Genomic DNA, 19,363 nt, shown 5'->3' with positions numbered 1-19,363 from the left:
TTTATATAAATATATAGAGACGCATTATTGAACATTTTTGTTGACACTTACGTTTACATGAAATAAAGCTCAAATTACCAAAGCTTTCATACAATGTTTAACGTCGGTTTTGATTTTACAGTATGTCTACGGCGTAGTCCCAAATGTGTCATTGTGCATGTATGTATCCATATGTGTCGGTGTGTTTAAATTTGATTTATCCTAGCGTATGAGCCGCTTTCGACGGACCAGGTGCTCGTGGCAAACACCTGTTGAAAGCCCTCTGTGTGGACTTTGCATTCGGAGCTTTTGCTCCGCTCTACCATGACCATGAGCTCGTTGAGCGCTTTATTGTTTTCCCATTCGGAGAAAGCCGAACGTGCGTTATTTTATTCTAATAATGTGCTAGAGCAGGAGTTCTTAAACTTTTTGTGTCAACTTTGCAAGATGTGTATATATTATTAGTTATATATACATATGTCGATTCAGATTTAAGCTAGCTCTATCTATGTCGTGTTTGAGTAACACCTGTTGCGTTCTCTCAATTCGGATCAACGGTAGCAATAGATTACCACAAAATTGCATATGTGTTTATTGCGACCAATGAACCTTACCGAATTGCTTTGCAAAATCATACATTTTTTTTGTAAATAAAATAACGATTGACTTATACAAATTGTGGCATTAAATTTTTTTTTCTTCAGATAAAGTACGCAAACGTCACTGCAGTAGCTGATGCTGCAGCTGATGCCCGGAATTTGGGCAGATGGCCGATTGCTCGTACGCGCGCTGTCTTCAAGAGAGACGCAGCATCAAGCGCGAGCTGCAGCGTTGGACCAAGAACATGGTCTACGTAGTAGGTGAGTCTGAGCACTATATTGAATCCTTATTTAAGTCTATCGACTCACTATCTTAATATATTTAAGATGACTATGTATCCCTCATCCTTGTGGACAGTCACAAAAATATGTTATATTGTATAGTAAATATATTTATATTAGAGCAACAATTTTACATAGATTGATCATAATTTTAGAAGTCTAAAGATTAGGAGTAGTGAGAGAGAGTAAACTAAAATATATTAGTTAAAATTTTACAACTTGTTGCTGAAAAAATATTTTCTTTTAAGGACTATTGAAATGTTTATTTGTAGAATATATAAGAATTTTTTATTGCGCGGCTTAGATAAAACAAAATTTGTAGTAAACAAATCCAAAAATTTCTCGCTATTTTTTCATTATAAATTGTATGATTTTTTAGTTAAATAACGGATTTATAGTAAATTATCTATAATAGAAATAACATAACCTAACTTAAAAGCATTAGAAAATAATGATTTATTTAACATTCATTTGTGAAAATATTTGTTCTACATATGATTTTGCTTACAACCCTATGGTAAATTTACCACTCACATGTCACGAGTTAGTCGCTTTTTTAAGTTCCTAATAATTCTATATTGCTTGATGGATGTCACAATCGAAAATAATTAATTTAATAGTTCGTAAATTATGGTTATCGTATGAGAGGCGTTGTGGTGCGCGTTTAGTAATACATTTTTAAAACAACTAGATAATACACAATCCAATATTTTTCGCCCAATAAAAATAGAAGGGGTTAGGTAAAACATTTTTGTTTAATGTTGTACATATTTTGCGGATAGTATTAAAAGCGTTATCATGTCCAGCTAGTAATACATTCTTAAAATAACAAAAATATATTAAGCACATTTTTTTTCTTGCATAAAAATAAAAATGGAAAAGTAAAACATTTTCGTTTAATATAATTCAATTCTTTTTGGGTAAAGCTTATAATATATTTTTAAATAAAGTGGACTATATATAATGCACTTTTTTTCCTGAATAAAAATTAAAGTCAGAATCAAACATTTTACTTAAATTTAATGCTATGTGCGGCTAGTAATATATTCTTAAAACAACTAGGCTATTCATATTGCAATTTTTTTCCTACATAAAAATAAAAGTAGAACGGCTAAGTTAGTTAAAATGTGAATATTTCGCCTAGTAATACATACTTAAAATAACTAAACTATATATAACGCAACTGTTTCGTAAATAAAAATGCTAGTTGAAATGTACAACATTTAATTTATTTGTGATGCAATCATTTTAGAGATATTATGAGAGGCGTTATAGTGCATGGATAGTAATACATTCTTAGAACAACTAAAATATACATAGCGTTATTTTTTTCGTATATAAAAATCAGAGTTGAAAGGTATTTTTTTATTTGAATGTAGTGTAAATAAAGTAAAAGTATTGAAGGCGTTATTAATGGCGATACATTCTTAAGTTAACTAAACTATACATTTTTCCTTAATAAAAATAAAAGTGAAAAGTTTAAGTATTCTTGTTAAAATTAATATGAAAATTATGATGTTATTATAAAAGGCCTTATCGTATGAGGCTATTAATACGTTATCATAACAACTAAAATATACACAGTGCGTTTTTTTCGTAAATAAAAATAAAAGTAAAGGAATTTAGGTTTTAAGTTTTAAGCACCTGCCAGATAATTTATATTTTCACTGGTAAAATTATATATCTACTGGTGAAAATGTATTCCGATATGATTTTACTTAAATGACATATTTCAAATAACCAGATGAATATATTATTTATTTATTTTTCTGCAATAAATCCAGTTGTCAAATTACTGATAATACAATCTATAGAAACATTTAATTTATATAATTCAGCTGGTACTGTTATTATTTTACGGGTTTTTCTTCAAATTGAATATCTAAATTTTTTGCTTCTAATTTAAATAATAATGTTTATTGTGTCTCTGTTCCGTTAAATAATAATGGTTATTGTGAAAGTACTACATATAAGGTGGGTGCTTTTGAAGGCAATGTTCCACTTCTTTTATTTATTGTATGTGTAAAAAGGACTAAATGAACTTATAACTGAAATATATCACTACATATATCTCAAACAATTATACTTTAGTTCAGATTCATTTCAAATTAAAATATACATATACCCTAACCTACAGTTGATTGACCACTAACAGTTCGCGAGTCGCTGGGTTTTTGGGCTTTTATTAAACTTATATTGCTAGAAGAAAATAATTAACTTTCGCCGGTGAATAAAATTAGAAATGGAAAGAAAAATCATTGTAATGCGTTATCGTACATGGTTAATGATACATTATTAAAGCAACTAGACTATGCATAATTCAATTAAAAAAAATTCTAGTAATATCATATATTTTTTAATTAAAGCTGTGCTTAATGATACATATTTCGATTTAAAATTTTGACGGAGACCTTAATTAATGTAAATAGTACTGAAATGCAAAAAAGAACATGAATATATATGTATAATTAAAGACAGTATCAAAACCTTATTTATAATAGAGAAATATATCAGTAAATTATACAAAAAACTTATCTGCACTTTACGAAGGAAAAATATATCTTAGTTCAATTAGATATTAATATAAAAAATATAAAAAATAATTCTTTTTAAAATAAGCTTTGATATCATCTTTAATGAATATTTAGGTTTTTAATCAAAATACATGATCTAAACTACTAATAAAAATATATGAAAAAATGGTCATCTCTTCGAAGTACAATGTGTTATATCTCAATGTTTTATTTCATGAGGGGAAAGTCTTCGTTTTCTATTCGGCACTCTCTCCCCGTCCGCCAGGACCTTTCTCTATCCCAAATATATTATATCCAGAGCCGGTCGCCATGACTACGGGTAATCGGCGTCTGGTACAGTAGGCGGTAGGTGTGAGAGTGGTGGATGTGGATGTGGCTGCGTCCCGGTCTCGTCTGTCTCTCGCCTCCTGTAGAGCCTCCGACACCTGTTGCTGGGCGTCCCGACCGACGCCCGTTCAACACAAACGCATTTCTTGCTAAACACTAACAATGGATATAATTCAATAAAGCGACCGACGCCGCTGCAGCCGCCTGCATGCCGAAGCGGCGTTTGCGTCCGAAAGGTGAGAAAGTTTAGCGGCTAACGGTTAAAATCGGGATGGATTTAAATGGGTTTATAAATTACAAGAGCATATATTATATTTTACTTATAATTGATATTTCCTGTGAGGAAAATGGCGAGAAAATTTTCTTAGGAAATAAACTCGTCAATAAATATAAATTAAATCTTCCCTTTCGCTTAGTTTACTCATTAAGATTTAGTAACTATATAAATTTTATTTTATATATTTATCTACAAAAAGGGGACTCCCAGGCAAAAAAACAATGGTTTATTTTTAAGTGTGTTATCCTTATTACTCCCAATACTTATCTTAATCTCTGTAGCTTTACAAATGGCATGCAAGCCGCAAGTAACTCAATTGTAATTTTATTATACTTAAATTTAATTTAACAATATATATAGTTAGCTAAATAGAATTTTGGATTAATTAAATTATTGCTATACATTTAATAAATAACTGTTCTTCAATATTTTACTGAAATGCAATATTTAGATACTTTTCATGATTTTTAATTTTTATATTTAATCATACCTACAGTTATATTTTTTTTATGTATATATATATATATATATATATATATATATATATATATATATATATATATATATATATATATATATATATATATATATATATATATATATATATATATATATATATATATATGTATATTTCTCATACTTTAAAAAAAATTAAAAACGCTTTTTCTGCATTTGAAGTTGAATTTTTACTTTCTTCGTTGGAAAAATTCTCCGAAAACCTATTGTGGTACATTTTCTTACATCGCACGGAAAATATTTTTTTATAAACACAATTCATTAATATCGGGTTTTAATGGCAAAAAACACGTTGAATGCAGGAAAACTTTATTGAAAACATATTCACATTTCATACACAGATGAAAAACTATCCAATTATTTTCCTGTTTTAAATATCGTTATTTTTGTTGTATTGTGAATACATTGCTGTTTATTTTTATCGATTGATATTGAGACATTTTATACATATATTTACACGTTAAGTACATTTTAACGATATTCATAATATCATATCATAAGCAAGCTAGACGTTCGTTCGATTAAGCATGAAATTAAGTTGCTTTGTAACGAGAGAGATAGACAAGTCAACTAAAATGAATAATTTACATCAACATTTAATTTGCGCATTTTAGAAATAACTTCCATGAGCAAAATTTGATTTAATATACAAATACAATTTTCAAATACGGTAATGACACTTTAAAATGAAATAAAATATATAGTGATTAACTATAATGTTGTATAACTTAATTAAAAAAACTTTATTGATATAACGTCACAGTAAAAGAAATAGTAGTTAAAAAAACATGTGTTACCTCTAGCACTAAAAGTTTACAAGTGACTTTAAAACTATTAAATAATACTAGCTTTTAAGTATAGTTTTCACTTTTTATGTTACTTTAACCATTGACAAAAGTTATGGTATGAATTCTTGACAGTTAATTTATTGATAGCTTAAAAATAGTTTAAGGTTAATAATAACTTAAGACATATAACAGTTAAGCTATGTACAAATACTGATTTAAATATATGCAAAAACTGTTTTTTTTTACTTCAAATGCAATACCGGTAGTATCGAAGGTCCATTTTTGACCTAATATCAGTTTTACCGGTATTGAAAGTCCAATCTACGCTTATCTATTGTCATGATTTAAATAGTAAATATTTATGATAATAGATAGGGATTTCAATACCGATAATACCGGTATTAAGTCTAAAATCGACCTTGGATACTACCGGTATTCCAAAATGAAGCAGTGATAGTACCGAATATTTTTTAATTTTTCAAATCCATAAATTTTATTTTCTGAAAAATATATAACTTCATGGCTCAGAACTATAAAAACAACGATTCTCATATTGTTTGTAAGTAGAAGCGGATAATAAAATAATGCTCTTTGTAAGTGATCAACCTAAATAATTAACGGCGTAGTACATAAATGTAAGAGTATATTAAGCAGTATATACGTATTCTATAATATTTACATAAAATTTAAATAATGTTACTTGTAATACGTGTAAATATATCTTTTAAAAATAAAAATTACTGCAATAAAAAATTAAGATTATAGAAATAAATCGAATTTTAGAAAAAAATATATCGCATTTTAAACAATTAAATTTACAATTTTCTACGCATTCGTTTATGAGTAATATAGGAATATATTTCATTAAAATAAATCAGCAAGTAGTGCTCTGGTAAAAAAATAGGAAGTATCCAGAAGCGGTCGATCATAAACGATGATTTTTTAGAATTAGATCTGGCTTTTTTAGAATTAGAAGTGAGGAAATACATGGGACAGAACGGTTTTTGTATACAGTCGTCTTATTGATTTTTATTAGTGTGATCCTCTACTGTGTTGTACACAGTAGAGGATCAGCGTATAAAGTATTTTTAAAAGTACCTGAATGTATGGAAGATTGTTTAACAGCTTCTTATTGTTTGAATAACAAAATATGCATTAACAGAGGGACAAATAATTGGTTATACATTTTGCCAACTTAATTTGAAATTTAATTGCTTGTCTATTATATTTAAAAAAATATGGAGATGCGAATAGTTTCTACGTCTTTATTCAATATCTTCAAGTAAAATGTTCCGACTCTTGAATTCCTAAATTATTTTTCCAAATTTTTAAGCATGTATGCACATTACACCAATATATTACAGCATAAATTTATCAATAAAGCATTCAGTTTGACTTTAAATGAATAGACATTATGTTTTTTTTTCTTTTTTATTATCAAAATAAAAAAATCCCTAAGCGTAGATAAATGTTTGTAATTCAAATTTTCGTTAATTATTTCGTTAATTCTAAGTGGTAGTGAAAATTGCTGCTCTAAAATACAGCAGATGGGTGAAATCATTAACAAATTTCTAACATCGCAGTACAAAAAAAATTGTCTTTGTCTCCCGCTCTTAGCTAATAAGTGTCGCGAAGTTATCTGCCGCATAAGCGTTTTTTTTTATTTATTTTTAAATACAGCTAAATTTGGCGTGTAATTTTATATAAAAATTGAATTGTGTCGTCTTTGTGGCATACATCTTGTGGTATCATCTGTGGCATACTAATCGCAGCACACTAGTTGCTGAGTTCTATCTTCGATATTAGAGATATAATGCATTATCCATGTCTTAAAAAGCATGCGAGTGGTCGATATATGTTTTACTGCTACTTATAATAGATTTTGTGTTTTATCTCTACCTAAGTCTATGTTGGTTTGTCGCCGAGCGTCGAACCGTACAAAACCGCGCGCCGTTCATCGTCTCTCAATTATCGATTGCGTTCGGACGCCCGATTCGAAATCGTCTTCTTCTTCGTGCCTCGGCTGCAATATGGCGTCTCCACTTCCGGTCGCCCAAATCGAGAAAAATTGCTAAGGACGAGTCTCGCGCCGAGCGGGAGAGGATAGTTTCGGGCGGCTGCGCGCAAGAAAGAGTCCGACTCATCCCGGCAAGAAGTCAACCCTGTCACCCAGGGGTGGTCGTGGAGGTGGCGGTGGCGGCAGCGGCAGTGGCGTGGTGTGGTGTTGCGGGGTGGTGCAGTTTTTCGCGGTGTGCGTGAGGTGTGAACCTCCAGTGCCATTTTTAAGCGCAGCCTTTATTGCGACTTCGCCTATGTGTGGGTGCACTTCTCAATTTCGGAACGGCAATTAATTGCGGTTTGGGAAATTTTAATTAAAAATAATTTGATGCGGTGTTTGTTTGTGTTATTGGTGTTTTAATGACATTGCTCTACACTGCTTCGGAACGATAATATTAACGTCAAAAATAGAACGCTGAGCTTGCAATGAATAATTAATTAGTACTTAAAATACAATGTGATTTTTTAATTTGAATGGTAAATATCACATTATTTATCTGCTATCGCGCTAACGTTGCACGGGCGTGATTGTTTTCTTATTCATCGTTAAAAGTAGATAACAATGGTTAAATAAAATACAATCTAGCGTCGTATCACAGTTGCGGTTTTTAACCGAAAATTATTTTTTATCATTATCCTCAAACTGCATTTCTTTAAAAATCTAATAACCACAAAGAATGTTTATTATCTACCCACTCATTAGCAATATTTAAAAATATACATAAAAATATTTTTTCTATTTTTTTGGGTGTTTCGCTTCATCCGGGGTTCAACCACATTATTACTACACATGTCATAAACTAAAAAGTAAATAAAAATATATTTTCTATTTTAATATAAAACACGATAAATTGGCAAAAAAATATTAAAAAGCAAAGGATATTTTTTTATGTTGATAACATGTTTCTTCCGTTCGCAGAACAATATTCGCTGAGACAAAATTCTCAGAAAAATATCGTAGAAAGGATGTAGCTTCACACACCAACGGCAAGATTCAGTACATGTTTTTTTCTATTCTTTCTCAAGATATTCATTGAGACAGATTTTTAAACTTTTATGTTATATTATAAGACATATTTTTGCATAATATAAAATAATATGTCAGAACTAAATTAATCAAATATAAACAAAAAATATATTATAAAACCATAAATTATAAAATACAGTCAATGTCTAATTAGAAAGCTCTTTAATCACCTGAATGAAATATGAGGATATCTATCTCTGTAGATACATATTTTATTTAGTAATCTGTGTATTTCAGTATAGAAAAAAAATTTTTTTAACCCCATAAATAATTATTTATATAAATATTTCTAAATAAATATACACCTATCCGAGTGCTCTTAAATATTCCTGTTAGAAGAATATATACATTTTATATTAAAATACAAATATCTTAGGATTTTTATTTGTAAGAATATTTCAACGTTTTTGTATTACTGTATAGTGCCTTTTTGTTAAGAGGATACAATTGGGATAAAATTCATTGCATTCTCGGTGTAGCGTCTACTCAATAAAGATTTGTTTAATTGCTTAGTATCAGTATCGAAAACCCGTCAATATTCGCTGAATTTCGGCTGCGAGCTTTAGAGGGCCCTTAAGGGTCGTGATCGCGTCCCTTGTTCTTACTTTTACTGAATTTTAGTGAAATCGAAATATTAAAAAAACGACCAAGTTTTGCCACCCCCTCCCCGCTGTAAAAATCAGAAATGACGTCCATAATGCTAAAACAAAAATTCACGCTTTATCCCAAAAAAATCTCGAATATATCTCTAAATTATTTTTTTAAATATTTTTACTATTAGAAATATAATTTATTTGGCAGGAGCTTTAAAAACTATATAATTTTAACTTTTCCATATACTATTGTCAGTGAAGTTATATTTTTACTAGTAAAGTCCAAATACATTTTAATCAGGAGATATATATTTCTACTAGCAAATATTTTATTTAAATCCTGTTGGTTAAAATTCGGTTTATCGATTCTCACTTATTGTAATTCGTAATATTGCTTTAAAAATCATAATATGAACTTAATATTTCACTGTTGATTTTATTGCTGGATTCTTAACGGAAAAATGCAGATCATGAAATACTATGAATCCTATTGAAATGAATATACTAAAAAAAACTCCCGGAAAAAATAAAATAATGACTGCCTGTCAAATCATGATAATCAGATTTGACAGGCAGTCATTATTATAAATATTTCTGATCTTCAGCATATAATATTATGTGCAAACTTATTAACAAAAACATACTCATGTATTATTATATACATAAATGTTGGAGTAATAAGAGTGAAATAGCTGTTAGTTATTATTAAATAAAAAAAGAGCACGTCGTGTTTAAATAATTAGTTATCGTTAATCTACAGAAATAATCAATATAAATATAAGATGTTTAGTATTTTGATCAGAATAAATATTAATTAGTGTTTATTTACTTTTTTCTTTGATAAAAACCATATTTAATTTATTGTATTCGTTATTATTTATTGCTTTAAACTTTTAATGCAATTTAGAATATATCTTAATTATATTTTATCTTAAATTGTAATATATTTTTTTAATTTGCCAAATTTATTTACATGGTAAATTTGCAATATTTATTATAAATAAATATTTTATTAATTAATAATGAGAGCTTTATCAACCAAATATTAGCTTTTATTTTAACGAGATTCTTAACTATCGCCCTATTAATATTATATGATGACGCTTAGCAAAGGACCTGTAAAAAACCGAGTGTTTAGAATAAGTATTAAACAGTAATTAAAAATACTAACAAGCTTTATAAAAACAATATAAAATTAGCGTAAACTACTGACTTTTACGCATTATTAATATAAAAATATAATTATCAGTGGGCAAAAAAGTTGCTCCTTGCGGTACTCCGTATCTTTTAAGTGTTGAGAAGCATAAATGATTTTCAAGGTAATATACACTTCATTAAAACTTAGTATAAATTTTCAGATATCATCATTTTCAAATGTTGTTGATTAATATATTATTTTTATGTTGTAAGTGCGAGTAATGTCTCTGCATTTTTAAATGTATATTATTAAATAGATTTTTATAGTAATCTGGTTCAGATACTATGCTTGATTGTAGATATCTATTTATTAAAAATGAAACAGCTTACTTTAATGCGTCATGGTGACCTTTAAACATATATTACATACACTCTTATTTTTATTTTAAATGCGCACAAAATGTTTGTAAAATAAAATAAAATATAGTATTGCTATCGTGAACTTGGAGCGTTTTCAAACGCTAGTGTTCTTTCCGGTAAGAATAAGGGACGCAATCGCGACTCTCTAGCTCGTAGCTGATTGTTGACACCACCCACCAGCTTTTATTCAATACGGGCTTAATCGAGAATACAATAAAAAATATGTGTTTTGTATCTTATCTAACAATAATGAGTACTTTGCTTTAATGTGATTATATATACTATAGTTATATCGAACGCGAATCTAAAAAAATAATAAAGCAACTTCTGTTTCTCAGTCAATCTTGTAACCTTTTTCTAGGAATTATTGTACTTGTCGCTCTGATTAGTAATTTACTTATTGTGGTGTACCGCAGTGATCCAATTTAGGTTTTTATTGAATGCAACTTTTTAATGTGTATTATATAATGATGACCTGAGCATTCAAACGAATGCGGATTTGCCTTATTTTATATAATAAAAATTACATACATAGCTAAATTTTTTAAATCTCTTTTCCATGAGTTTTAATTATAAATACTATCATTGAGGACTAGTAGTTCATAAGGTATCAAACTAGTAATCCAGAGGCCTCAGGTTCGAGCCACTGCAGCAGATTCAAATTTTTATTTATAAAAAATACGCCATTATTAAAAATCTGTCTCAGCTGTATAATAACATCTATTGATTATAATTTATGTTATACATGCTAATTATTTAAATCACCGATTTCCAGATTAAAAAGTCTGGTGGTAAATACTTACTTGTAAATATTCATTATGTCTGATTGACATTAGGCGTATGGCAGTCAGGTTACAACTGAATATGCATGTCATTAAAGCTTAAGAAAGACGTTCAAGATGCTCGGATTTGTTATGCGGAGCGCGTCATATGTTACTTTGCAGCGTTCTCGATTATAGCACATTCTCTTATATCTCAGTGAAGCGAACTCTTCTTTGCTGTTATCTATCGTATATGTATTTGTATTTTAATACTTTTTACTAAAAAGTAGTCTATATTTGTATGTGTCTTTTATTTTTTATACTTATTTATATACAATTTGTATATTACTGTCATCACACCTTCAGACGTGTATCTTGTTCTTCATCATCGCTGTGCTGTGCACGTTAAAAAAAATATCTGCTGAAATCTTTTTTATTTATTTAATTATTTATTATAAATTAAAACATTATGTCAGTTTTATCTGATGATTGGAAATAGTAACATTTCATATACATATAAATTATTCCAGATCCTCGTAGTTATGGCTGAAAACATTTTTATGTTTGACAAGCTGAGAGTTTTTGTGTGCTAATTTTCTGACCGCAACTGTAAAGAATATGGGACGCGATCGGGACTCATGGCACTTTTGAACTTCTCCCTTCGGAGAAAAGTCGAGTTTGTTTTCTTGTTGAATGTGACCTTGACCCTCGTGGGAAGGATATGAGATACGTTTTTATAATAAATGTGTTTACATGATTTTATTGCTTTTGACGTGATTTTTCACCTCTGTTAATCAAAAACATGATTTAAGTTAATAAAAGAAACAAAGTTTCAAGATTCTTAGGTTTTACTTTCGGATTGCAAACAGTTTAAAATATTCATGGCAATATTTATTAATAAAAATACGCGTTGTATTAATATTACGGTTTTATTTTTGAAATTAAATATTTATTTTTAATTTAATAGTGCTACTAGTGTTACTCCACACGCAGCAAGCATACAAGATGTAATAAAAAAATACGAATTTCATATGCTATTTGTATTTTCTTTTATCACTGTATGTAATGAGCATGTTATTAAAAATAATGGAGATAAGATAGTAATAAAATTACTAATCTAAAATATGCTTCATAATCGCCAAATTAATATTTGAATAAATTCAGATAATTTTAATAAATTTTGACTGATCGTGAACGCAGGGACGTCATTTAATCTTTGCCAGTCAGTGGTCGATTTTTTAATATTTTAATTTAACGTTAATTGAAAATATGAAATAGAGTAATCTGCGCGCTGAGAAAATAAGTGCGCTGCAAGTAGTGTTTCGGGGGTGTGTTCGGCGTCGGCGTTGGCGTTCGGTCCTCGTGCAGGTGCAGTCGGCCGCGCTCGGGGCTCGCGAGCCAAAGGTTGGCGCCGAGACGATGCAGCGCCAGTGGCGCCGCTGCACATCGGCCGGGCGGACGCGCACACGCAACGCAACAGCGAAGCCCGACGCCGAGACATGCCGAGACCGGGACGCCCCTGAGGTACGGCACGGCAGCGAACTCTTGTGTTTTCGGCGAATTTTTTACAACTTTATTTACTTCGCCGTTTTATTTTAAAAATATTATTTTAATAATAATTAATAAGTACAACAGTGATTTTAAAGCGAATTTGAAAATTAACAAAAGTGTGCGAATAGTGATACGCAAGGAGCCGGCGGGATCCGGCGGAGAAGGGGGCTCCCCACCCTACCCCCACCCCGAGCTTCGGTGCAAATTTCTTGTCCTCCCCCGGCGCCCCCTCCGCCTGGGAGTCCCCCTTCGTTGCATTCACGCACACCGCCCCTCTCTGTTCGTTCTTTTTTTGCCCTTAGACATTTTTCAAAATATACAAAATCAGGTGAGTTTTTTATTTTTTTGTTTTACTCATAGGTTATGTTTATTTGTATAGTACTGTTTATATTCGTCCTTGATATTCACAATTTGATTTAAATACTTTTTCCGCCTTATTATAATATTGTATTTATTGGATTTGTCCTTACCTGCTACTATTGAAATATTTTATTATCTTCTTTAACTTTCTCTCTTCTTAATTATAATCTCAAACGCTATTTTCAAATTATATAATAAGCGTAACGTTCATTTTATTAAGAAATGGTCAGTAATATAAATGTCTAGCAAATTTATTTATTTCCCATTAACACTTTTTCATATGGATGGAACTCACTATCACAGTCTATTGTAAACTTTTCTTACTTCCTCTTTTGTTTATTTATAATCACGAACAGTTTAGATAAGCTGTACTATTTTATAATACAGTAAATGTATCATATTTTTTCTATAGTCAGTTTTAATATTAATAAATGCTTTGTTAGTGAGTTACTTTGATGACTTGCCCCAAATATTATTCTCAATGCCTCGTATCTGTAGTAAGTGCAACGTCTGTTGTTTAACAATAAAAATAATATAAACATACGGTCAGTTAATAATGAAAAATGGTTAGTAAATTTATTTATTCGCCCTAAATATTATCATTAATTTAATTATTTTTTAATTGAAAACTTTTGTAAGCATTTCTTATTTCATTTTTTGTTTATTATAACGAATGGTTTAGCCAAGCTTTGTTCTTTTATAATACGGTAAATGTAACATAAGTTCTTTATAGAAATGGTCAGTTGTCATATTAATAAGTTAATTGAGTGACTCGCCCCAGATATTATTCTCAATGCTTCGTATCATTTAATTTATTATTGTTTCATTGAGAAGGACCTGCATTACTATTACTTTATATTGTGAAATATTTAACTTCCTATTCTGCTCAACTGTAATGGTATACGGATTGAGCAAGCATTATTTTTATTACAATTTTGGAAATCTCTATATGTTTAAAAAATATATAATAAGAAATAGTTAATAAATTTATTTACTCGACTTAAATATTATCAACATTTTAATACTTTTTCAACTGAAAATACTGTCACAATATTTTGTAAACTTTTCTTATTTCATTTTTTGTTTATTCATAATTACAAACGGTTTAGGTACACTTAGATTTTTTAGAATACAGTATGTGTAACATAAGTTTTTTATAGAAACGGTCAGTTGTAATATTAATATATGCTTATTTAATTAACTTTTGACGACTTCCAATATACATATATTATTCGTTTGGAAGAATCTACATTTCTATCGCAATTATTATCGCATGCGATTTAGACAAGCTTTATAATCGATTTGATATTTTATTTGCAGTCAATGCAAAGGTCAGTAATAATATAGTAATAAGAGCATAGTTTATAATTAAAAATGCTTAATAAATTTATTAGTACTTTTCTAATTTTTCGTTTGAAAGGACCTGTATTACTCGCTATGTTGGAATTATCAGCAAATATTTAAAAAAAAAATACTTTTTCCTTAGAAAGGACCTGTATTACTATCACAAGAATTTTTTTAATTGTAATCAGAAACGGTCTGTGCAAGCTTTTCGTAGATTTAGTATATATTTAGTTCTTAATTAAAAATGCCTATTAAATTTATTGGTTCGTCCTTAATATTATCAAAACGTTTTTAACGAATACTACTATTTTTTTAACTTCCTTCGCTGCTTAATTATAATTTTTAACAATTTAAACAAGCTTTAATATAAATGCGCATTATTAATGTATCATTAGTTTTTCAAGAAACATATTAAAAAAAATGTTAAGTCAAATTCTTGATTCGTCTTAAATATTCTTATATATTATTGAATAATATAGTAAGTGTTACATCAGTTTTTTTAAACGGTTCATTATTTCCTAAAATAGTTAGAGATACTTAAACGGTTAGTAAAGCTCTGATTGCGGCTAATAATAAAAGTAATATATTATACATATGTATTGTAAAAAGTTTATGTACAAATATTTTAAATTCTAGCAACGCATATTATCGTTAAACATTAAAATAAAAACGTAAATTGGGTCAGTGCTTTTATTAAATAACCATTTAATTAAACTACTGACCCAATATATACCATTTTTTTTACTTTTAATAAAAATACATATATCGGGTATTTATTGTTGTTTTTTTATTATAAAAATACAGTTAAATTAAATCATGATACTGTAAATATAATTTTTAAATGGTATTTATTATATAAAATATAATTATATAGGTTTTAATAAATATAGGTATTTTAATTCCTTATGGAACATACTAAGTTTAATATTGATTTTTTATTAAAAAACTACTTCTATATACAGTACATTTTGTAAATCTTATTTCTTACTAGTATTATAGTAGTATTTATTTTTTATTATAATTATATTAAAAAAATCCAAAGAGTTGCTGTTTTATGCTTTTGATACTAAAATGTATATATCGATATTTAGTTACGAAATTTCAAATTATTGCCTAATAAGAGTAATAAATTCTATTATGTTTTAAATATGCTTATAAATGCAAAAAAGTAAAAGTATTGAATAAACAAAGAGTACAAATTTAAGTGTGCATTGTGTAGAATATCAATAGGTACTCCAAATTGTTTTCTGCTGAATAGCCAATCTTCAAAAATCACATACTCCAATATTTATCAAAATAAAATATCTGTATATTTGGATAAATACTTTTTTGCAATGAACTGCGATTCTTTAATTAAAATAATTTTATTTTCTACTTCTTTGTTTTGGCCTAATTTTCGTCAAAACTTTTATAATAAATACTGCATCATGAATTTTTAATGTTCATTATAAATTAAAATATTTGTTATTGTATCTAATATGGCCATATTGATTAAAATTTTATTACATATGAACATTTTTTTTACATTTTTTATGATAAATTAGAGATTTCTAAATTCATACTTGATTTTAAGTATTTGTTTATTTATACTTAAAAAAACTGTAAGGCTATATAGTTTGAGAAAAAGATAAAGGTAAAATTGGAAAACTTTAATGTTAGGAGCATTTGTATCAGATTAGGAGCTTTTTACAGTATATAATTTTTTGCTTGGTTTACCAAAAATGTGAGAGACAGAGAGTGTATTCTTTTTTTATCGCGTTTCAAATATATAATAGGAAACGTGTACAAATTTTTACCATGAACATGTTCTCACAAAACATGCCCATGCTTTTTTTCGAATCAATTTTATAGTTGCTCAATACCCATACATACACATCACATCACAATGCACAAAATATATCATAAAATGAATGATTTGTATGCATTTCGCGCAAGTGCATGAATGAAAACCTGTTTATTGCACGACAAGACACCTATGGACGCACCTATGAGCGCGCGTTGCGAACCGGTAATTTTTTAAACAGTGTTATAATGTTCAAGGTCGGCAAAAAGCTGCGTCAGTTTAACTATATGTGCTATTACTATAGTACGTATAGTTGCACATATAAAATAAATCGGGGAGAGATGCATATAACACGTGTCACATCATATTATGTACTTAGTACTTAATAATATCATAAAATCTGCATAAAAAATTTGACGCTACTGATTGTTTTGGTTTTTAACAGATTGTCAAATTGTGAATATGTTGTGTATGTTATTTAATGTCAGCCGACGTCGGACTGCGGTTTCACGATATGCGGATGAGCCAATTCGATGATTCACTTTTTCGGTTTTTTGGTCGGAACGTGACGTTTATGTGAAACGTCGTGTATACACATGTGTGTGCTATGTGCATAGACTTGCTTTGGTTAATAAATCGTTTAATATAAGCAAGATTCGAGGATGTTCTATATAAACTATCTATAATACTAAATTAGATTCTGAAATAGTGAAATACAGTTATGTAATCGGGCTACTTTTAAAAGCTAACCTTGCTTTTATTAGATTAAATATAGATATGTATATGTTCTTATTCAGAAATTAGTCACTTTAAAATGATCAATTTAATTGAAGAATATTTTCTTTAAATACATTTAAGTTACTTTAAAATGATCAGTCATTGTTTTTTATCAGCTATACAAAAGAATATTAAATTAAATAAATAAGAGCAATAATTAACATTCTATTTAATAATAAAAAAATTCTAAATGCTCAATTTTAACTTATTAGGTTAAAATTATACAAAAATTAAAAAAATCCGAAATCTAGTGGAATCTTAGAAATAAATATAAAATCTTAAAGTAACATTAACTATGTTACTAAGATATTCATTAGGTTACAATTACGGGTCATTAGATTCAATTATTAAATCCATTAAAAATTGCCTTATTTTAGTTGATAGTTTTTTTGTTTTGCACTAAGTATTAGAATATTTTTTTTTGTATATATGTATATGTGATATTGTGAGTAAATTTTTAAGTTTGATTTTAATTGATCATCACAATATTCATCCGTGAAATTAGGAAAATGTATGAAGATTGTTAGGAATTGTAATTAATTAATAATCACTTACTTTGATCTTCTAGACATAATAGCAATAAAAAATGTGGCAAAGCAATTAAATTAAAAAATATAAATGAGAACACTTTTTAGTTTTATACAATATTGAATAAAAATTAGTTTTTTAAGGTGGCCTAATTTTTTAAACTTATTTATTAATAATACAATTTACATTTGAACATTGCTAAGCCATTTGATAAATAAACAATCATAAAAAATATTTGAACAATTGTTATTGACTTAAAAACGCTTTTTAGATTTATTGAATATTTTAAAAATATCTCGGCAATTAAATACCAGTTGGGCTACTTTTAAATGCACACTTTAATCTTAGTAGGTTAAATTGATCCTTATAGTACTTTTTATATTTTTTAAAGACAGGCTAGAACACTTTTAAATATTTTGAAACAATAAATTATTTTTTTAATCTTTATATAAACTTTATATAAAAATTAAAATTCAGATGTTTTTGAACCATTACATAATAAAAAATATTTTAAAAGTTAATAAACAATATTTATTTGTTTAAAAACAATTTTTATATTAATACAATATGCTTATTTCAAATACACACTATGATTTTGAAATTTTCAATAACTAAGTTATATATGTATATTGTTTTTAAGGTATGTTTCAGGTATTTTTTTAAATAAATAATAAAATTTAAATTAGAGCATTACTGAACTATTTGAATTATTAAAATATCTTAAAATCAGATTTTTATTGAACAATCGATATTTATTTTTTTTATTTTAAAACATTATTAATAATAAACTAAATATTAGGATTACCTATTTGATTAATTTAAACCTCTCAAAACAGATGCTTTTTATTTTATAGCGCTTTTTAAGTCAACACAATATCATATAAAAATTACAAATTTTAGGAAAAAAAATATAAGGATACTTTTATAATAAATGCACACTTTGGTTTTGTTAAGTTAAATTTACTTTTTAGTACCTTTAGAAATTTTCAATGGATAGGTTTAGATATATTTATATTTTTTTAAGCTTAATCCATATTACTAAGGCATTTAAAAAATAAATAATCATAGGAAATTGATGAAGCAATTGTTATTTAGTTTAAAACGCTATTTATATTTATGCAATATTACATATTAGAAAAATTATTTGACTACTTTTAAATTATTACTCTGGTTTTACTAGGTCAAATTAACACTCTTAGTACCCTTTGCTTTTACGATAGGTAGGCTCAAAATACCTCGGTGTTTAACTATTTGAAAAATAAATAAATCTTAAGAATAGATTTTGATGGTAAATTTTTATTTATTTTAAAACGCTTTTTTAGTTTGAACAATTTTACATAAAAAGACCTAGAAATTATCAAATATGGTAAATTATTGGGCTACTTTTAAATGCCTACTTAGGTCTTTAAAAATATATTAGAGAAATTTAGTTTTTTTACATCGTTCAGAGATGTTGTCTTATAAATATAATATTGTTATAAGAAATGATTTTAAAACATTTTTTTAAATATTTTTGTGTCATATTATTAGTAAGTAAAAGGATCAATTGCACCTAATTGTGGAATTGCTTCTTTGAATTTTCAATGGATATGTTAAAAATACAACAAAACATTATTTATATTTTTTATCGAGAAATATTGTTAAAGACTCATAATATAATGATATAAATCCAAAAAACACATCATTTCCTTCAAAAAATATATATTAATAAGACAAAATCTC

General features: G+C 27.8%; 1 protein-coding gene across 3 annotated transcripts in view; it reads left to right on the top strand.

The window, feature by feature from the left end:
* Eip93F (Ecdysone-induced protein 93F) overlaps positions 1-19,363 on the top strand; it is a 133,320-nt gene that overhangs the window by 53,488 nt on the left and 60,469 nt on the right. Inside the window, exon 2 of one of the 3 annotated variants that reach the window (XM_088201434.1) lies at positions 684-839. In XM_088201434.1, coding sequence (XP_088057560.1) covers positions 746-839 — 94 coding nt within the window. In that variant the 5' untranslated portion in view covers positions 684-745. Of the gene's footprint in view, positions 1-683; positions 840-12,727; positions 13,178-19,363 lie in introns of those variants that run through there. The other 2 variants (XM_088201435.1, XM_088201436.1) reach the window with 2 other exon arrangements.

This window comes from Plectrocnemia conspersa, unplaced genomic scaffold (assembly GCF_051122295.1).
Source record: "Plectrocnemia conspersa isolate PC_06_02 unplaced genomic scaffold, ASM5112229v1 ptg000013l, whole genome shotgun sequence".
NCBI classification, from domain to species: domain Eukaryota; kingdom Metazoa; phylum Arthropoda; class Insecta; order Trichoptera; family Polycentropodidae; genus Plectrocnemia; species Plectrocnemia conspersa.
Note: the sequence above shows the minus strand (reverse complement) of the source record. Positions and strands in the feature narration are given on the sequence as shown.